This window comes from Parasteatoda tepidariorum, chromosome 8 (assembly GCF_982258835.1).
Source record: "Parasteatoda tepidariorum strain Cologne lab strain chromosome 8, Ptep-v5.0, whole genome shotgun sequence".
In the NCBI taxonomy this organism is placed as follows: Eukaryota; Metazoa; Arthropoda; class Arachnida; order Araneae; family Theridiidae; genus Parasteatoda; species Parasteatoda tepidariorum.
The window spans coordinates 7,634,122-7,657,287 of record NC_141762.1 but is presented as its reverse complement, the minus strand read 5'-3'; the positions used below and the strand labels follow the sequence as shown (position 1 = coordinate 7,657,287).

Here is a 23,166-nt window from a genome sequence, read left to right as displayed (position 1 = left end):
AATTATCTAAGAATGAAATATTTTTAAATGCAAGAGAGAATTATAAATGGATTGCATTGCATAATTTATTCTTATTTGGTTGAAATTATCTAAAACAATTTATATTGAAGAATGAATAAGTGAAATAGATTGATAAAAATGAAGCAGCTAAAATGAATATTTAATTATTTTTACAAAGTTTATCTGAAAGTTAATGGTTAACTGTTTCTAATTTCTCCTAAGTTTGAAAGAAATAACGACAATTTTACTTCACCATTCATTCTTTTTAATTGGAATATTTAGACAAAATTTTCTCTTAATGATATGGGGCAGAGTAATAAAAGTTTCTCTACTCAACTAAAATTTATGTTATAAATTAAATGCGTTAGAGATCTTATAAAAAATAAAAATAAAAGCAAATAAAGCGCTAAAATCTAAATTATGTAAAAATAATATTTTAAAATATATTAGATTATATATTATAAATAATTTATTATTAATTATGTCATATATCATAATAACATAATTAATAATATTAAATGATTACACAGTTTGATTTAAACAAAGTTTATAAATTATTTAATCTTTGAAAAAGACGCTATTAAGATTATTAGCATATTTGTTTCGTTTTTTTAAATAATAAATACTATCAATAATATGTTTATGTACTATCATTTATATGTATATATATGTTTTAATGTTTTAATAACAAATTCACCAAGAAACCATACAAAAGCTTTTATTTTCAAACGAATTATCTAATTGTAATTTTAAAATATAAGAGTATACATAATTTAGTCAACTTTATTTGAATCAAGACAGAAAAATAATTTATATTTTTAATAAATGTAAAATTTAAAAAGTAAGAATATAATTTATTAAGCGTACATTAAATATTTATAAATGTGGAAAATAAATATTTTGGTATATCTCGTTTAATAAATAATTAAATAATTAAAATAGATGAACGGATAAAATAATATGAAATATTTAAGTATAAAGAAGAAAATGATATTTGAATATTTTTTTCTCAATACTTTAAAAATATTAAAGATAATGATATAAAATTTAAAAACATATACCATGTCAATAATGTATTTTAAAATATTCAAGTATAAATATCACAAATATGACTTTTCTTATAAAAAAACATTACATATAACATTCTATATCAATTAATTTACGTGCAAATTTCAAAATATGCAGTTACATACATTTGGAAATATAGTAGTTATTGACATATGTTTAATGTAGAACATTTTGCTTTGCACAAATTTTGTTAGCCAGAACATTTTATTTTTAAAAATGAAAGAAATTCAATAAATTTTTAAAAAAATTTTCAATTTAAATGTTTAAGGTTACAATGCCTAACCGAAGGATTCGTTTTCCTTTGTTTAGCCTCATAAATGGAATTTTATGAATTTTGATAAATTATAAAATGGCATTTTTGTAGCTAACAAATAATAAAAGTAATTAAAAACTTTCAAAAAATTTATTTAAAATTATTTATATAACTGTTTTATTATTTATTATTTTCATAACTGATGTATTTTCCTTTACAATAACTTAACTATAAAGTGTTTAATGTTTTATTTTTTTTAATTATTTTAAAATGCTCCGAACATATTGTTTTGATTGTCTCATTTCCTTTTTCAAAAGAAAAATGAGAATACTTGCAAGGTAACTAAACTACATATCAATGACATTTAAGATCATTATACCAAATAAAATGTCAATTTAATTTAAATTACATTCTAAATAACTAAATTCCTTTAGGTATCTTATACGTTAAAGAAATCTAAATGAAACATGTGCTGAAAAAGTATCAATAAATTCATTTATAGAAAAAATTTATTCCGTGTTACGAATTTAATAATTAGTAAGTGGTTAATAATTGCTGATAATTGTTTTTCGCTAAAAAATTCTAATAATAAAATATTTTAATCACTCATTTACTAATTAATAGATTGCAGTTGTTTATTCTATTTTTCATGATAGTGGAAACAGCAATTAATAAGTTTTAGCAAAATCAATTATTAAAAACATTTATTCTGTGACGTCGTTTTTCTTATAAAGTAATTATTTGCGACCATTTAGAAAGAAATGTTTGAATTCCAGATATTCAGATAGTGGTTGTAATTTTGATTGATGATAAGTGACTCGTGGCGATAAGATAATTTTTATAATTTTATAGCCGTCGTTGAACAACTGTCTCAAATTTGGGTTTACGACTCCTAATGTTCAACTCCGTAGCTTTGTAATTTTGATCGTAATCGAGAAGACTCTTGGATCAAGTATTATTTTATTTTATAACCGTCGTTGAACAGCCGACCCAATTTCATGGGTTTACGACTATTAACGTTCAACTCCGTAGCCTTGTAATTTTGATCCAATCCAGAAGACAAGGAAACTCCTGGATCAGTACCCCCAGAGGTATTTTATTTTATTTTATAACCGTCGTTGAACAGCCGACCCAATTTCATGGGTTTACGACTACTAACATTCAACTCCGTAGCCTTGTAATTTTGAACCAATCCAGAAGACAGGGAAACTCCTGGATCAGTACCCCCAGAGGTATTGATTTGTTGTGGGAACATGGAGGACTTTGAGACTCGACAGATTTAACGTGCATCAGTCACCATTTACTACACGGGGAGTCTTCGGCCGGCGAGGATCGAACCCACGACCTCTTGGAAATGGGCCCAGCGTCCTACCGACCAGGCTATCGGGAACATGGAGGACTTTGAGACTCGACAGATTTAACGTGCATCAGTCACCATTTTACTACACGGGGAGTCTTCGGCCGGCGAGGATCGAACCCACGATCTCTTGGATATGGGCCCAGCCCCCTACCGACCAGGCTATCCCGGCCCTGGATCAAGTATTACGAGAAATTAGCTTTCGTGGAGGACTTTTTTGATGGAACTAACCCACATTTGCGCTACATGGAGGGAAAAATCATGAAGTCCTCGCACGGCAACCCATGATCCGGTTACCACTGAGGATATTTTTACGTCAGCACTGTGGTCGGTGCTAGCCGGGATCGGAATATGTATCGACCAGCCATTGCTGGAATTAGAACCTGGTTCACCTCATTGGATGCTCTATCCTCTGAACCACCTCTGCTCCGTGGCGATAATAAGAAAAATTCTGTTTGTAGTATCAGGAAAAGATTAAAATTTTGTGATCACACACAACTCTAGCATAGATTCCAACCTATTCCATTTAGTAAAGTATTTAGTCTAGTGGAAACGAAATTTATTATTATTTTTTTCTTCTTTTTGTCTGGAAATTTTTATTTCAAGTCATTTTTCAACCTCTACATATCAAAATTTTACGGTCTCATATGAAATACAACTTTATTACAGTTATCTCATTGTGATGTTTTTAAGGAGTGAGAGTATAATCATCCTTATTCTACAAGTGTTGCAATTTAATAAGCTACTTATTAGCTTATTAAAACTTTTTATAGAAAGCGGAGCAGGCTCTAGATGAGAATTAAGAACTCTAATTACTCGAACATTTTTTCTAACGATATTATGACAACACATTCTGTTTATAGTTGTCAAAAAGCAATTATAACTTGTAATGTAAGGCGCGAGACTCTAGATGAGATTTAAAAACTCGGGAATTATTCGTAACGAAGTCCGAAATTTGATTGCTGACAAGTTTTTTAAAGCCATGACAAAATAAGTTCTGTTTGTAGCCATCAGAGAACAATTACAACTTGTATTGTAATCCGGTACATGACTCTATATGAGATCTAAAAACTAATTATTTGGAAGGCTGTCAGGAATTTTGATTGACGACAAATTCCCTCTGACGATAATATGACGATAAATTCTGTTTGTAGAGGTCAAGAAGAAATTATATAACTTGTATTGCTGTCAGTCACAGAAATCCGATTGAAATTCGATCACTCTTGCTAGTCGGATAGTTGTCAAAATTTCGATAGATGATAATTTTTATTTGGAGATAATATTACAATAAATTCAGATTGTTTAATCTAATTTATCATCATTTCAAGTAATGATTAAACCTAACCTAATTGGAATTTCGTTTGATGATAAAATTCCAATTGCTAATATTTTTTTTAATGGCAGGCGATGATGAATTAATTACACAAATTATTATTATTGCTGTTATTAAGACTCATATATCTGAGCTATTCTACTTTTATAGATAACTCAATGTTGAATTATTGATTTATGCAAGCATTTAAAAAAAGTGAATAAATATTTTTTAACTTAAAAAAAAGGAACTAGATGGCTCGGGGAAAAGTATTTTTTGGTGATCAGCAAAAGTAAAAGCTATTCCTAATAGACAAAATTTTTTAATTTTATTTTCTTAATGATTTTGTTGATCCCTTAGTGAAAAAGTTTATATTTTTACTTCAAAAATATACTAAAAATGTATAAATCATGTCTTTTTTAGAACTGCACTGTCGGAATAACTCATGGTAATTGTTCAAAGTAATAGTTACTGCACTGATATTAACTACTGTTTCTAATAGTTACTGCACTGAGTAAACTATTAGAAAAAATATATTTTTATTGTCTAATTACGTAGCAAATAATTTTCCAAGATTTTTATTCAAATCTGTAGAATTTGATTGTAATTGGAAAATACTAGTCCATTTAAAATGTTTTAAACTTTCGAATAAGTAGCAAGCCACTTTTTCCATTGATAAAACATAAATAAATTTCGCCCATTTGTACTTGGTCTTTGTATTGTAAGGTGGTCAAATAGACAGGCGAGCATTTATGGTTTCGTTTTAGCCAACTGATAATCTATACAAAATAGTAGGGAAATGTTAAAATGGCGTTCATTTTATGACTTGACATTTTCAATGACGAACGTAAAGTCTTCAAACACTGGAATAATACTTATTAGTTCTTAAAAATATTTAAATATTTGAAGTGAATATTTTTTTTCAGCATTAAGTCTAAAGCAAATTCATCTCGATAATTTTTAAGATTATAGTTGTTTTTATTTCATTAAGCAAATTAAAAATTTGGAGAAGCTGAAAATTTTAAGTTTCTTCTTGACACTGGACCTGAACTTACACTTTGACCTGGACTATGCATGAGAAAACTCCATTCTTAAAATATTATAACTTCTTTTATTATAAAAGACTCATATATCTGAACTATTCTATTTTTATAGATAACTCAATGTTGAATTATTGATTTATGCAAGTATTATTGCATTTAAAAAAAAGTGAATAAATATTTTTCAACTTAAAAAAAGGAACTAGATGGCTCGGGGGAAAGTATTTTTTGGTGATCAGCAAAAGCAAAAACTCTTTTGGCAGAATGATCAAAAGATCTGGTCCTCCTGGCGAGCTTTATTTAGAGTTCAAGGTCGTGCTTCTCTGTGGTTTCTCGTTGACAATTTTTAAAAAAGAGAACCGTCAGAAAGTTCTCCCAGAAAGAAGAAATATGCTTTCGAAACTCGGACAAAGAACTGTAGACACCCCCACCACGACCACCAGGTCATGGGAGCGAAAGTTCGAAACTCAGAAACGAGTTCGATACACAGAGTTGATAACATTTTTCCTGAAGCAATGAAGATGAGATCGAGTGACATTTGAAACTATTTTCTCATCTGTCAGTTATGGACATATATTACCTGAGCGGAGGATGAGTAGGGGGGCAGTAGTAGAGGATGATTTGGTCTCCGCTAAAAATCTCTTGAAATACATACTCTTCGATATTAATTTTTTTAAACCACGAACAGAAGGTTTTTCTGTTCTATCAGAACATTCTAATTGAAACAAAGTGGATCAAACAGGTGGGGTGATAGTTCTTAGTTTCTAGAAAATTGCCGATCGATATGCTCTGACATTCAACCTTTTAACACCCCATCGTGGTCAGGTGTAAGAAAAGAAAGAGACTGTTTTTCTTAGAGAAGGGTAACCGATGTGAAAAGGGTGAGCAATGAAAAAAAAATTACAAATCATTCATTTATAATTTCTCTCCTAAGAAATAAAAAATCAAAACAACAAAAATAAATATTTTAAAGGAAATTGTTTTTAAAATATTCCTAAAAAAGTAAAAATTTTTACGGCATTCTCATTACAAATACTCTCGTTATAAAAAGTAGCGAGAAAACAAGTGAAAGTACTAAATTTAAAAAGTAATGTGGTACAAGTATAAATACGTACAGTGGCCCCCATCCCCCCAAGCTCTTGTGTGCATTCTTGGGCAAATTCTAAATTCCCCCAAACTATTCGTTTTATTTAGTGTAAAAATTCCCCCCAAGCTTTAAGTGGGCGCATCATGCACCCACCTTCCCCCCTGGTGGGGGCCCCTGAGTACGTATTTTTTTACTTTTACTTTCGTTACAAGTAACGAAAGTAAAAGTATTTCCATGCATGATCATGACATGATCCAACATAATTTTCTGGTTACCATTATAATTTTTCATCACAAACCATCATGTTTTCTGTTTGGATCATCAACAAAATTCGTAACAACAATTTCAATATCGGGGTGCTCAACAACCCGATATTGAAATTGATCCAGATATGTTGGATCAATCACAATATCTTAGCTTGTTTTTTTTTATAGGGCGGGCTTATTTCTCTTTAAATAGTGGATCTTTCCTCTACAAAGTGAGTTACCAAGCAATGGACGCTTTATCCACTTACTGCAGCATTAATCTTCTGACTGACTAATACAGTGCTAACGGAGTACCTAACACAGACTTATCTTCTCCTTCATATACATTTAAATAATCATAAAGATAGGGGGGAGGATTGATCGCGAAGTCTAAATCTAAAGTTGGGGGATAGTTTATTTCGTAAAAAACGAAGTCTAGGATATAAATGAGATAGCAAGTGATAATAAGCAATAAAATATATTAAATATTTACAAAAAAGAAAAGAAAAACTATATACAATATTTGCAAATATTTACAATTTAAAAGTAGAACTCCCTGTACTCTCCCTTGCCCCCCCATCCACAAGCCGGGCTTCGCAGTGCTGAGTGTACAGCTTCAGTGGCATAGTCTTAATGTATTGTTCGAGGGTTGTTAGAGAGGGATATCGGTTATCTCCTTCGAATATATATATATATATATATATATATATATATGTATATATATATATATATATATGTATATATATATATATATATATATATATATATATATATATATATATATATATATATATATATATATATATATATATATATATATATATATATATATATATATATATATATATATATATATATATATATATATATATATATATATATATATATATATATATATATATATTTTAAATATTTAATTTTAATAAATTTTCTTCCTCATTAATTTTTATTATTTGCCATGCATATTTTAATTTTATATATGTATTCTAAACATTTAAATTATAATTATTTTATATAGAATTAAAAACTGATTAATGAAAACTTTTTTTATATCTACATCCTACTTACCGTACAATGGTTCATTATTCAAGTACTTGTTTATAATTTCGGAGGGAGTTTTGTTCCCCAAACTCTCCTCACAACTTATCCACTTTACAGTTTGTCTGAATTTTGAAGAACTAGCCAAAATTGGAGTTATAGTGCTTAGAAAGCACCCCGTCACTGAGGAAGAAAGTTCCATCTAGGCTAAATTTAGCATTAGAGTCGATTTGTTCAAAATCTAAAACTTTATTAAAATCGTTGAAAAAATTGTTGCAGCAGTCTTTGAAAGAAAAAGCATTCAATTTTGGAAGGTTAATTTCTTCTACTTCGAGGTCATTATAAAGGGTCTTATTTCTGACACACCAGGGTGCACCTGTGATATGTCTTATAATTTTGTGTTCTGAAGCTTTAATCTCTTACGTAGGTCTTGCTTAAGGTGCCCCCAGGCTGAGGAAGCTTAGCAAAGCATCGGTCGGATACACATCATATAAATGTATTAAGGGCAATTCCTGAATCACTATCATGAAGGGATCTTGGGGCTTGGTATGCCGCTTCTGCATTCTTAAGAGCAGGGGTCCCCAACCATTTCGTACCTAAGAGCAAATACCAGAATATCGGTCGAATGGCGGGCACCATTTATTCGGCACAAAATTACTTTATTTTATATGCTGTTCTTTTTAAGAGTGGAAAGTTATTTCTGTGAACTATATTCCATAATTTCACATCTGCTATAATAGTTTTGAAGATTATGTTTTCCTGAAGGTCCAAAATTTCTATGTTCACTTCTTCTCGCCTAACTTGAAGACATTCTGAAATGTATGTTGCTATCTCGGTTACGTTTATTTGATAGTGAAAGGATTTACAAAAAAAGTGACCATAGGCTCGATGATATTAAATTGTTGAAAGCGCTTTTCAAATTGATCTTGAAGCAATTGGAAGTTGATGACAAATGTTAATAAGACAATTTCACTGTCACCTATCATTTTTTCATGTTTGGAAAATGCACAAGAGACTTCATTTTCAAATGTGATATCCACAAAACTAACTTAGTTCTGAGCCAGTTTATAGCCCTTATCATTCTTGCTATAAGTTTGTCTTTTCCCTGCAGCTCCAAGTTTAAATTATTTAGTTTTTCAATTATGTCTGTTACGAAAGATAAATCTCCTAGCCAAAGAGGATCTCTTTATTCTAAAAATATTTGGTTTTTGGCTACAGGATAATTTTTTATTTCTTCAATTAAATGTATAAATCTGTCAAATACTTTGCCTTTACTGAACCAGCGTACTTCAGTGTGTAAAATGAGGTCAGCATCATCAGGATTTTGTAACAGGGCCTTGAAAAGTCGAAGTTGCAAAGGAGTTGCTAGAATTAAGTTTCAGTAATAATTTTCATTACGTCGTAGCAGCGGGCTCACCTAGACCGATCGACGGGCGCCATGGTGCCCGCGGGCATAGGGTTGGGGATCCTTGCTTAAGAGTATCTGAGATATTAATTTTCCAATTTAAGGAATGGCTGACTGTTATGCCTAGATATTTGTTCTTGAAAGTTTTCGTAAATCTTCGGGAAGTGGAACAGTATTATATTTGTTGTTTAGATTTAATTTACTTTCATTGTGCATTCGAATTATGAAGAGATTTGATTTTGTTGTGTTGATTCCATTCTAGTAACTTCCACGTACTACACCAACTTCTTATGTCACAGACAGTGGTTGGAAAAACTATATTATTTTTGTAGTTTACTACAACTACTTTGTTATAAATGCAGTTAACTACAACTATTGAATAGTATTATACAGCTTTTTAGATTTGATTTCTTTTCATAATGTTTTCTAATTATGAGGAGATTTGATTTCGTAGTGTTGATTTTGACCTCCCATCTACTACATCAACAACGGAAGAAAGTAGTGACTACAGTTGTTTCACTACTTGTAGTGCTTTACTTCCGACCACTGGTATCGGAAGTAAATCACTACAAGTCACAGATGTTGTCTCGTAATTTTTCTTTCGCTCTATTTAGGCACTTGAACCTGCTTAAAATAGTCGTATCATCGACGAAGAAGGCAATGAGTTGATTTTGGTCTGATCTATTAACAGAGAAATCTGTACGATAAATTAAAAAGAGGACGGATCCTAAGATGGAGTCTTGAGGAACACCAACTTTAATTTGTCTAGTTGATGAGAAGTAGTCGTTATGGTAAATGTTCTATTGTCTAAATAGCTACTGATAAAGTGGGTGATATAGTTACGAATATTATTCTATATCATCTTATGTATTAAGTCGACGCACTAGGCGCTTTTAAACGCCTTGGCAACGATTAGCATTAACAGGGCATTGGCTTCTTTTTTTATAGAAACCTTCACTTATGCATTTGAGAATCCTAATAAATTGTTATGTTGTGGAAATATATTTCCTAAAGCTTAATTGCTCTTTCGGTAGTCCAAAAAAGGTGATTTTCTGTTTAAATTGATCTTTTTCATAACTTCAGATAGAGAGGACAGACGAATGGTGGAACGATAATTTTCTGGTTGTCGATGATTTTTATCAGGTTTTGGGAACACTACAGTAGCGTACTTTCACGATTTTGGGAAGTAGCAAAAATTGATGCAGGCATTTATGATATTAACTAATTGCTTGATTCTATAGCATTGAAGATTTTTGATCATTAAATTTTAAATTTGATCAAAACTTGCTGCTTTTTTCTTATTTAGTTTTTTTAAAAGATACTGATGATTTCATACAACAAAACGGTTATATCCATGGTATTGAGATAGTTATTGTCTGGTAATAAAGCCATTGTAGTTTTCAATATTTTGCTTGTCTGAGTCAGGGTTCGGCGGAAAGATGTTTGGAGTAAACTACTCTTCTATTGAATTAGCAAAGATTTCAGTCTTCTGAGTACACTTTGCCATGGGTGCTATTAAGTGGCATGTTAGTGATTCAGTGGTTTTTGAGAGACTTGCACATTTTCCAGATCGAATTATCTTGTGTGTTTAGACTAAGAACCTTTTCGTTCCAGATTTCTTGCCTGTAGTTCTTTAATTGTTTGTGAATAATTTTTGAAATCTGTTAACCTCGGCTTTTATTACAGGATCTTGAATTTTTTGGAGCTGTTTTCGTAGGCTGATTTTAATTTCAATATGTTCTCTAATGTGGGATAATAATAGAATTATAAAATAGAGTTAGAATGTTCCCAACAAGGAACCAGTTCATTTTCTTCCTTGTATATGTCCTTTTGTCTCTAGCGCCAGCAACTCGGTCAAATGCTTTGCAGTAACAGGTGAGCAGTTGATTTTTTTAAAAAATTATTCTGACAATTAATTCTTCTACTCTTTTTCTATTGGTAAAAAAATAATCGACTTTCACTGGTAGTTTCAGTTAAATGAATTTTTAATTTATTTAACCGACGATTGGTTAAAAGAGCAAATTGATATTTGTAAAATATAGTTGTTATGTAAACATTACTTTTTGTTAAAAAATGTAAACACAAAATATTGTCAGCATGTGATGAAAAATACATCATTACTCAATGTGAAATGGTTTATAATAACTTATTCTATCATGAAATAAAGGATGAAGCACCATTATTAACACCAAATATTACTTGATAGGTTACTAGTCTAGTGATGGTAAATTAATGCGTCCCATCATCAAATATTGGGTGTTGTTTGTTCACCAATACCAAGCATCCTTTGATGGTTGACCATCGTAGTACTAAAGCAATATTTTCCATCATGAGATATGATGGAATATGTCGTTCAAAGAATTTCTAACATACCGCGTTGGATGACCATCATATAGTAAAATATCATCTTCCAACATGAAATGATGGAAGTTTGCTGGCCCCATCCAAATCCATGACCACATGATGGGAATGATTGCCTAACTGTTACCATCCCATTGTGTTGAATCTTCAAGAAACCAACATAAACCTTAAAAACATCCAGATGGTCCCATCAAGGATTTTGTCTTGAATAATGGGGTAATTATATTATTAAAAAAATTGCATTTATTAAACAAATAGCAATTACAAATATCTTCCATTATCATTAAATATCAGGGATGATGGGATCTATATCTAATACCTTTTATACGTAATCTCCTGAAATACAAACTATTCAGATGGTATTAAAGCTGCAGAATTTGAGTATAAGAAAAATCGAAATTGATAGCACAAGCGGTTGGTAAATAAAACTAATAAAATGAGTGTACAGAATAGAAATATAAAATATTTTAAATAATATTGCATACGCGCACAAATAATATTGCGATTAAATATACCGTAACGGTTTTTAATTAAATCGCATTATCTGTTTTCTGCAAATAAATTCAATCAGTTGAAAAAAAGCATTAATTAACTCTTCGTATAGCTCTGCATTCTACATAATATTATTAAAAGAGAATTAAAAAAATAATAAATACAACTTTACAATCTGCTCAATTTTGTTGGACAATTGCCACCTTTGGCGAACAGTGCGCAAAATTAAGAACTAACCACCATGAGTAACTTTTGATCTAATGAACGGGTCTTCACATTCTAGGACTCAATCTTAATGGTTAGAGGAGATGACCTCAAATTTGCTAATTAATTAGTGCAAACGACATTTAAAGTTATGACATCAGACTCAAAAAAGCACTATCCTTGAATAAACATGCCTTTTATTCAACGAATTCGGATTTCTGAGCCTCAAAATATGGTCCTCATAGTTTGGTCAGGAGAGAGGTCATAAGTTTGAACCTCTTAATGTTAATTTTAATTTTTGCGTATTTCGCCATATTTCGAGAACTGCTTAAGCGAATTGAAAACGTTTTGCAGACAACTATAAAATTCGTTCAAACGTGATTCCATGAAAAATATATTTTTTATTAAATATTTATTATTTTTCATTACTTTATTTAATAATAATCGAAAAAATTTTGAGCTGTATGGCATAAAATATTTTGCCTCATTTTAATGAATGTAATTTTACATGGCATAATACAAAATTTAAGCGAAATCGGGTGAATAGTTCCTGAGATATCGAATTTTAAAGAAGCCGTATTTTCAAAAATTCATTTCTCAGGAACTATTCGACCGATCGTTATCGTTATTTTGATTTCAAATTTACGGATTTATTGGGGGGGGGCTAAGACCCCTGTTCCTGGATGCTCACCAACCCCATTAATTGCTTCGCAATAATTGCTGTTTGTCAGCTGTTTGTCTAGAACAGTTAACAAGAACCGATGCAGCTCACCCTCTGTTCCTTCGCAAGGTGAATTATAGTGGTTACTTACCAGCTCACTGACCTCTACCAGTGATGCTTGGCTTCGGTGATCTACTGGGAACATTTAATGCAAAGAATGAAATTTCATCTCTGTTTCATTAATAACTATCTTGAAATTAGATTTTTTATTAAGCAGTTGAATTCGTTGGTTTGTATTATAAGTCTAGGTTAGATGATTATAGACACGAGATGACCAGCTTCAATATCTTCGACATTTGTTAATATGTTGAAGATTGAAGCAAATGCAGTTTTACGAGGAAGCATTTTGACTTGCTTATCAGTTTAAACAAGTAATGCTATAAAAAATAAATAAATAAAGATAAGATTTTTCAGTGTTTATTTTATTTAGATAGTCAAATATTTTTTTGTAAAATAGGTATTTTGTTGTTTTTTAATATGTTGATCATATTTGTTCAACTATATGGACCTTTACAGCTCATATATAGTCCAATCTTTGCTTCTGAGTAAAAAGCAAAGAGGTATAATGAGGCTATAAATTCGGTGGTCATCTCATCTTCATTTTCAGGAGAAATGGCCTCATAAAATCAAGGAGTGATGGCAACTAGTAATTAATGAGTATAAATATATATGGGATCGTAGGGTTCTTAGAGAGTTTAAGTGATAGAAAAAGTGAGAAAATAAGATGCATTTTTTTAAAATTCATATTTATCACTACGTTTAATATTTCTCACTAAATAAATCTAATTACGAAATCTTTGGTATCATAATTTCGTTGATTTTGTTTATTTTACTTTCATAATTTTATGAAAGCTAATAAAAAGAAGCCCTCAGCTTTTTAATCATAATATATTGAAACCACTTTATAAATTTTTTTAAGGATCTTAAAAAATTCGACATACAATATTCCAATTCTATAGACTTTTTCTATAACCTCCTCGATAGAATCTCACAGATTATTCGATACCGTAGGCTAAGAATTTGTCGATAAGTATCAGCGTATTTGCTGGGTAGAAAAATACAATAACTGAAAAAAATTACGACCGGTTAAGATGTGTAAGGTGCATGCAGCAGTTCTTTGAAATGTACAAACTTTGTAAACCTTTGCCAAAAATGTGATCAATTTATTTCAGAAATCAAAAGGATTAAATCGCTACATTCGATTTCGCTTATTAGATTATTTTTACTTATTTTCCATGATTAAATTCATTCTTTACGACTTATCGTAAGTTTTTTTATGGTTAACTGTATGAAATATGTTATTTTCCTTATTTTAACTCCATTTTTTTGCCACTGTATTGAGTGGCCATCTCACCTCGACATTAAGAAGAGATGGTCTCTTGTAAATTTTCTCTCTCTCCAAATTTATATTACTCAGTAATACATTATTTTTTGCTCAAAATATGTTGAGTGCGTGGAAAAGAATTTAAAATATTTATAAACGTTTGCAGTATCTCTGTTCTTAGTGCTCTTATTTCGATTTGAACAACTATGACCATCAACCTTATGTACAATGAGCAAAATAAAAAAAGGTCCGCCCTAAATATCTTTTGATCTAATGAATGGATCTTCATGTTCTAGTATTTAATTTTAATGGCTCTGGGAATGCCTAATCAATAAGTGCAGACGATATTTTAAGTTACGAAATCAGACACAAAAATTTACTTTCTCTAAATAAAAATTTTTTTAAAACGGATTTGGATATCTGACCTCCAAAATATAGGGAGCAGTTGTAATCTGAGACATATGGTCCCATAGTTCGGTCAGGAGAGTACTTTAAAATTTGGACTCCTATGTTAATTCAACTCCATATCCTGAAAAAGCTTCAAGTGAACTGACACATTTTTTGTACACATTCGTAAAATTAGTTCAGCCAAAGATAATTCCATGCAAAAAAATAAATCTTAGTAAGTATTTATTATTTTATTTAATAAAGTCGAAAAAAATTTAAACTTTTAAGTATAAAATTTTTTTAATATTAAAGTATTTAATTTTACATGGCGAAATACAAAATTTGAGGGAAATCCGTCGAATAGTTTCTGAGAAATCAAATTTTAAAAATACAACTGTTTCAAAATTTGATTTCTCAGAAACTATTCGACCGATTTCACTTGAATTTAGTATTTCATCATGTAAAATTATATTCGTTAAAATGATGCAAAAAAAATTGTACTCCCGTCAAAATTTTTTCGACCAATTTAAAAGAAATATTAAGTATTTACTAAAAGTTTTTTTCTTTCTTTTTGCATGGAGAATTATCTTTGGTTAAGGGAATTTTATAATTGTGCCCAAGAATTTTTCAATTCGTTTAAAAAGTTCTACAGATATAGCGAAAAAAGTAAAATTAACATTAAGGGGTCTATACTTTGAAGCGCTCTCCTGACCAAATTATTCGGACCATGTTTTCTAGATTACGGCGACCCCCTATCTTTCGGGGGATAGAAATCTGAATCCGTCAAAAAAAGGGTATGTTTATTCAGGGAAAGTTACGTTTTTGTGTCTGATTTCGTCACTTAAAATATCGTCTGCACTTAATTAGCATATTTGAAGTTACCCCCTCCAACCATTCAGATTGAGTCCTAGAACGTGAAGATCCGATCATTAGATCAAAAGTTATTTAGAATGGTTTGTTTTTCATTTTGCGCACTGTACAAGTTAGCCTATATATATATTACTCTATATATAAGTTGAATTGAATAATTTATGTTGAAGTATGGAAAAAGAAGTGTTTAAAATTGTCAGAATGGTTATTAATTCTTTAGAATTAATTAATTTTTTAGGGAGAGAATTAATTCTTTATTCTTAAGTTTATTTTATTTTAAATTTCAAAGCTCGATGAGAAATACTTAGGCAATGTGCAATGCATGAATAGGATGAGAAAAACATAATTTTGCTATTTTTTTCCATTAAGTAATTTCCTAAAAATAACCAACATACTAAATAAATAGTAGAATACTAGTAATATACAAGCCGGTTGCATGTTTCAAAAATCATTTTTGATGTAAGAAAAAAGTTCTAATTCACAGTACTTTTAACTACTTTTTACAGAACCCTAGGGTTCCACGGAACACCTTTTGCGAAACGTTGCTGAGGAGCATGTGACAAAAAAAAATAATAATAACATCTGACAATCGTCCATGTTTAATCTACCACTGGAAATCTGAACGTCTAATGCAGTGTTTCCCAAAGTGCGGTACGCGTACCCCCAGGGGTACGGGAACAGTTTAGCGGGGGTACGTGTTCTTATGTGAAATATCTTGCAACAAACGAAAATTTCACAAACTTTTATTTAAGAACAAAGCTAGCCATGAGAATTTAAGATTACGTATTTTTCGATTGGCTATTTTTTGCAGAGTTAACACATTTTGTATTAATGGTACACAGCGTTACGAAAAATTTAGAAAGGGTACACAAAAGTCATAAGTTTGGGAAACACTGGTCTAATGGACAGACCATGCTGTATGAACTGCTTTACCAGTTCATCAACCATCCATTGCCTGATAAACGACAAACTTACTCGCTAATTGAAGTATTTTATTTTTTTCTCTGAAGATATCTCTAATTCTTCACAAATTCGTTATAATAAACTATTTAATTTATTCAATAGAAATTTCAAAAAACAAACTAATAATAGTTTGAAACCAGTAATACTAGTTTTAAAATTTACTTTACATAATTTTATCTATAAATCTATTGACACGTATTGAAGTTTAGTTATTAAAATTATTACGATATTTTAAAATTAATGAAATGCATTTTTTTTTAGCCAACCAGACTTTATAGTGGTCAGGGAGCTGACCCTACATCAGTGTTCGAATCCCGGACAAGGTATTATCTGTATTATCCGTCCTTACTGTGGAAATAATGTGATTCCACCTAATATGATGCCCCTGAAAGAGTAGTCAACAAATCTGTCTCGGGTGGGCAGTGGGAAATAAAACATTTTCTTACGGGATACTATTAATTTTTTAGCATAGGGTGACATTCGTTGGATACTTTAAATTTTTGATGGTTAACATTCACTGCATGTCTAATTCACGTTATATATACTAGACTCGCGTATGCAAGTCTGTTACTCAAACAACATGAGTCATTCAGAATTAAGCTACCAAATAAAATTTGACAGTTGCTTATGTATCATCTACCATGGAACTTTGCTGTAAAAATCTGAACGTCTAATGGATGGCCCATGCTGTAAAGGCTGCTGTACCAGGTCACCAGCAGTCCCTTGCCTGATAAACGATAAATGACAAACATTTACATGTTTATTAAAGCACTTTATTTTATTTTCTAAAAGATATCTCTAATTCTTCACAAATTCATTATAATAAACTATTTAATTTATTCAATAGAAATTTCTAAGTGTCGTTCAGTGGTACCAATTATTGCTCGAGAATCGTCTAATAAGCCATTGGATACTTGCAAGTGACGTCACGGGTGGGTAAATCGTGGCTTTCATTAATGCCACGATTCAATAGCCGATCGGGTTCGACACACACAGGTGACGTAGATTGCAGGTATTGAATTATATCTGATCCGAAAATTAATTAGTGTGACAATAAATAAAGTCTAATAGCTGTAACATTAACGCGCCATGCACAACTACTTGAATGGCATTTTTCTTCTAGAGATTCAAGCACCCAATAGAACTCAATTTAATTTCAGATCTTCTGTAGCATTTCTTGAAAGTACCTTATTATTGTCATTAGCACATCCAGTTCTAGTCGCCTAAGCAGAGCCGGGCACCTACATGTTGATTTGAAGCTAAACTTTATTCACAATGATGCTCCCACTAATCATAATCTTCATCTTGTTTCATGGATTTATAGTTTTGGATAATTATGATATACTATTAAGAAAATTTAAGTTTACTAATTAATTTATTAAATTTAATTCTTATAATTATTAAATTTCTATTACATTGGAAATGCGTTATTTGCAAAATTGAAGTAACTCCTATATCCGGGCCTTAAAAACCTTATGACTAAATAACCATTGTGCATAAATTAGGTTGCACTAGATCGGTTGACCCTCTGTAGCTAAATCAATAGTTTTCCCCGTTGATGCTTGCTGCTATAAACAACCATGGAGGCATGGAAGATTTGTAATAAGAGTGATTTTTCCAAATGAACCTATAAATGGTTCAGGATGGTAAAATGATCGTAAAAATGGCTTTGGCTGAAGTGGTTAAAATGGTTGAGACAAAGAACGTAAAAAGAAGAATCTGCTCTTCGAATACGTAACTAAAGTTGGGGACTGCTCGGTGTGGTACACTATACCATTAAAACAACTTATAAGGTGAGCAGTATACTCAGATTTAGCGAGCAATCATGTGTACTAAGATCCAGCGCATGCGCATAAGAAGTAAAGTGGCAGTCAGGAGGTAGGTCACCAGCGAACGGGTTGTTGGACAACTGAACATGTATGGTTGGGTACGCTGCCTCCCAATATAAACCACCGTTTTATTCTTTCTTTCTATGTCAAAATTTGTTATCAGATTTAATTGACATAGATTGTATAAATGACATAGATGGTATTGACATAGATGGTGTATTCCGAAAGAAATATCTAAATTAATAGTGTAAAAATACAGAACAAACTAACAAAAAACAAAAATCTTTGCACCCCAGCCTCAGTAGGGATTGGGGGAGGAGAGGCAAACTCGTTTCAAGAGCCTCTGCTGTTCCCCTAACTGTTATTTATGTACAAGGACCACACCTAGGGGGACTGGTTTACTATGGAAGTGCTAGACGTCTTGCCCTTAGTATATTATTCTTTGGTTGAGACCTACCTAAGGATGACCTTCTTTATTTTTCAGAAACTGTGGAGATCATGATAAGCGCCATGCCAGCTGTGGCTGTCCGGCGGGAGCGGAAGAAACAGCGGGCCAAGGCAGCTAGTCGCCAAGGCAGCCTATCCTCCCTCCCTTCGCCTTCCACTCGATCATCTAGCCTCCTCTCCTCTCCCACCTCCGCGCCGGGCAGCTATTACAACTATTTCAACAATCAAAACAGTCAACGTCGGCGAGCGTCGGCACCTGCTACACCACAGACGACGACGACAACAATCCAGCCACCTTCGAGACGACCGAGTGCCAGCGGTGTCTCCACCATCTCGAGCGCAGCCAGCAATTATGTGAGCGCACTTCACAAAGTGCGTGAAAGGCAGCTCGAGACGCAGCGTGAGAGGGCGCGATTTCTCGTGTACACTGGCTCCGTTCTTCTGGCCAGCGGCGCCGTCCTCATCATCATCGGACTGGTTGCTCAGGCTTCCTATGCTCAGACTGTTGGTCTTCTGTTCCTTTGCCTGGGCACTGCCTTCTGTCTGGCGCGTGTATTTTGCCTTGTGCAGCGAGAGGAGCTGCCTCTGGTCAAGCGTGCCAGAACAGTCTCCGGCCAGTCCATTTACCTGCCATCGTCTGCACACCAGAGTGCGGCCTCAACACCGGACGATTCCTCCACCACTTCTTCCTACTACTTCTCGGCACTGCACAGACAACAACCTCTTTCGCCGGATGCTGCCCCTCCGCCGCTGCAACCACCCCCGCCTGTGGTGGTGCCTGGGGTGCATGGGGCGAGCCACAGAAGCAACCCTTCCAGTTTACTGACGCCGATGAGTCTTAACAGCATTCCAGAAATGCAGGTTTTGATCACCGATGACAGTCAAAGGTACTAAAAATTCTCTTTTTTGCGCGCAGATGGGCTGCTCAATCAATCATTCACGGTGACCGTCTCAGCGCATAATCGAAACAAAGGGCCGAAGAAGTGACGTCATTAGTTTAATTCTGCGCTTAAGCAGATGCGCTGAGACCTTGCCGTTAGTGACCACTGTGAACTTACCCTAAGGCAAATCAAGTAAGTTGAATTATGCTTGCGAATCAAGTAAAATTGCCGACCGTCTGAATCACTTGGTTTATGGAGATTTTCAGTCATTATCTCATACATAATACATAATTCGGAGGTATAATGAAATAAGAAAAGGGTAATACGAAATTTTGGTACTAACATCTCGGAAAGTACTGAATTTGGTGCTGCATTTGTCAGAGCAGTAGGCTAATATTGTGATATATTGTTTCGATAGCATAATTCAAGCGTTTTTTTCTTACATTGAATATAGCTCATCACGTGATAATGTGCGTGAGTTACGTGAAAATACACGTGAAAACATGCATGCACATGTGAGATCTCTTCATTTTTGGAAAGAATAACATCACTCTGGTTCAACATAGAATAACGTAAATACAGATTAATTAACGTAATTTCAATGTATAATATAAGAATCTCGAATTAATCCAACAATATTCGGAAGATTTAAAAAAATTATTTTATAGTGCTTCGTAGTCTCTGAGAGTGCAGCTCATCTGCCCCTCCCCCTCCCCAACGATATTTCATGAGAAGAAGTGACAAAAGAAGAGATGCTTTCAGTATTAATAATACTATTATTTTGTACCAACGGAGGTACCGAGTTTATTTAAGGGTCTTTCTTGGTTTGATAAGACTTTTTTTTGGTTAGGATCTTTAACCAATACACCCACAAAGCTAAATCAAAAAGCCTCAATTATTTCAAGTCTAAATCCTTTTCAATCAACAATGTTTATTCTATCTAAAGAAAATATATGTATATATTTTTTGCAATTTAGAATCGTTTGACATACATTTAAAGATAGAGATCCAATTTTTAAGGATATCAAGAGCAATTAATATATTTATTTCAGATATCATTACTCAAAATTAAGATTAAAATCGAATTTTTAAAAAAATATTATTTGAAACTTTAGTTATAAAAAATTAATTAAATTTTTGTACTTCAGAACACTTTGTAGTGCTGTTCACACAGCAATGTTTCTTTTCGATATGAAATAATAATAATAATAATATAAAAGTAAACTAAGAACCCCAAATCGTATTTAATCAGAGCGATTTGAATGAAGTGAAGCCGGCTATGAAAAGAATCGTTCACTACATAGACACTCTAATTTTTATTTAATGATTATGTTACCGTGAAGAACTGAACTCAAGAGAATGTCGACTTTCACCGGTGAATGTCAACAATCACATAGTCGCTTTGGTGTATGTCCGAAATATTTGTTATATCTGATTTGATATTAATTTATTCGTTGATATTATAACACTTATGCGATATTTTAATATCTGTTGAGGATAGAGTTGGAGAAACATCAGTGTTCAGAGTACCAGGCAAATGCATACTGGACAGTGGTACTAAACCTTAAAATTAAAAAAAAAATAAAAAAACATCAGTGTAGGGTAAACCGAACAGTGGCACTTAAGTATATATTTTGGACATTTAATATTCACCGGTGGAAGTCAACAACCACCCATTTCTGTCCTTCACAGTAACAATTATAAAAGTCACAGAAAGCTGTCCACATATTTATATTGTTACCATTTTTTTTTATCTCACTAATAATCTTTTAGGGATCTCATCAAACTACTTTCAATAAGTTATTTTTTATCTTCTCGATAATACCGTCATTCATAATTTAGCACATTTCAATGCACTTTATTAATCTAATTAAAAATTTCAGTTATGATAAATCCCAGATAAAGTTAATTGTAAATTTATGCTACGTTATTTTAAAAAAAAACTCTATAAACGGAGAGATTCCCGGTAAAACTGAAAAAGTCTAAATATCGTTGGACACAACCACGAATATCTAAAGCTTAATATACATTAGGATTCGAAAGAAACTAGTCAGCGAATTGTCAGATATGACTAGGGCAGTGGCTCGTATTTAAAATGAAATACTGCAGAGAGAAAAAATGTCGGGTATAATGGCCTTTAACCTTAAAACGACGTTGTAGAGAATACCGGACAATGGCTCTTAACCTTAAATAACAGCGCATGGAATACTGGGCAATAGCCATTAACTTTGGAAAATAACACCATTGTAGGGTAAACCGAGGTACTATGTCCGAGAAATGGCTCTTATCCTTGAAAAAGAAGTTCAGTGTAGAGGATACCGGGCAATGTCACACGCTTGAAGGTTTATCCAATATGAACAAGATGTTTTCTCCCTATATTACTTAAATTTATCCTATTCCTTTCAAACGGCAGTAATTGCCATTAACAATTGCTTCCGAAGGACGCAGCGCACTGCAACCATATTGTAGACACGCAAACAAGTGTACATTAAGAGCTTCTTTTTTAATTTTATGAAATATGTCAAGGAAATGGAGTAGGAGAAATAGCTATACTTTTTTTATATATGTATTAGCGTATCTGAAGAACGTTTGTGGAAAAAATTGGTATCGAAATTAAGTCTCTTTCGATCATCGATCCCAAACCTTTTAAAGCAAAAACGATGTAATTTACATGCATGAACAGACTTCTCGGCTTTTGAGTACCAAAGCAAATAAAATCTAATAAAAATTTTCCAACATTCTAACGATTATTTACTGCAAAAAATAAAGTGTACGTTTCCCTGCTTTTAAGGTGAAGCCCCTCGATGGACTTTTGCCCAATTCAAAGTGCCTGAAGCATGTATACAAAGTAAATAAAGTTTAGTGGGAAGCAAAATATAATTGACTTAATATTAAAAAAAATAAATAAACAAAAAAAGAAAATGAATATTGTTCTTTCGTTAAATGAAAGGTACAAACAGTAATTTTTCATTAAATGTGGATGTGATTCCGCTTTACAGGAGTTGAGGATATATTGAGGGGAATACCGCTGTTAGCATTGCTTCTTCAAAATAATATCTCTCTTCTTTTAATAAGTTCTATTTTCGTAGAAAAATACACATTCTATTTATTTTTAGCACATTTGTCTGTCACGTATGATCAAATCAATCTTCGTGGATGATGACACTATTTATTGTTTGCTACAACAAAAATAATCAATGTTATTTGTGTTATGTGATTGAACTATGTCTTATTATTCGTCTTTTGCAGATGACTCATATGTGATTGCACTTGTTTGAAATGTTCTATTTGAAAAAGTAATTGGAGACATCTCAACGCTATTTTGATTTTGAGTCGGATTGCATAGTTGGGGATGGTTCTTACTGCCTACGATTTGTTCGCCTCGAATGCGAATAAGAACATGATTGGAAAGTTTTTAGCGATAAAAATATTTCACCAATCTTCGAATGCGATTTTTACGCATCTAGTGAGAACGGCGAGTAAATAAAATGGGCGAGTTCTGTAGCACCAGAAAGAGTGGAATGCGTTTCGAATTTTATCAACTTTCAAGTTGTGAGCATTTACTCGACTTCAGAAGTTTTGAGACAATCCAGATCCTAGTTTTCTAGTGACATCATCATTTTTTCGTTGGTAAAATATTGTTTTCTTTTCTTTAAATTTTAAAATAACTCTGCAAAAAAACTGTTACAATTTGCATTAAAATTTTTAAATAATAATACTCAAATCCTAATTTTCAGAAACTTAAGAGCATTTCCGCAACACTGGTTAAACCAATCAAACTTACTTGCACCAATCAGTAGCCGATCTCACTGCATCCGATTTCTCTTGAAGAGCGCACTAATGTTTAGATTTATTCAAGAGGAACTGCGCTAATCAGATGCA

The 23,166-nt window shown here is 32.3% G+C and overlaps 1 protein-coding gene across 1 annotated transcript in view; it reads left to right on the top strand.

The window, feature by feature from the left end:
- Positions 1 to 20,381, top strand: part of LOC107451458 (uncharacterized) — a 41,546-nt gene extending 21,165 nt beyond the window's left edge. Inside the window, exon 2 of the mRNA XM_016067554.5 lies at positions 18,441 to 20,381. Within this exon, the coding sequence (XP_015923040.2) occupies positions 18,455 to 19,297 (843 nt within the window). The 5' untranslated portion in view covers positions 18,441 to 18,454 and the 3' untranslated portion in view covers positions 19,298 to 20,381. The remainder of the gene's footprint in view (positions 1 to 18,440) is intronic.
- Positions 20,382 to 23,166: the final 2,785 nt, after the last annotated feature.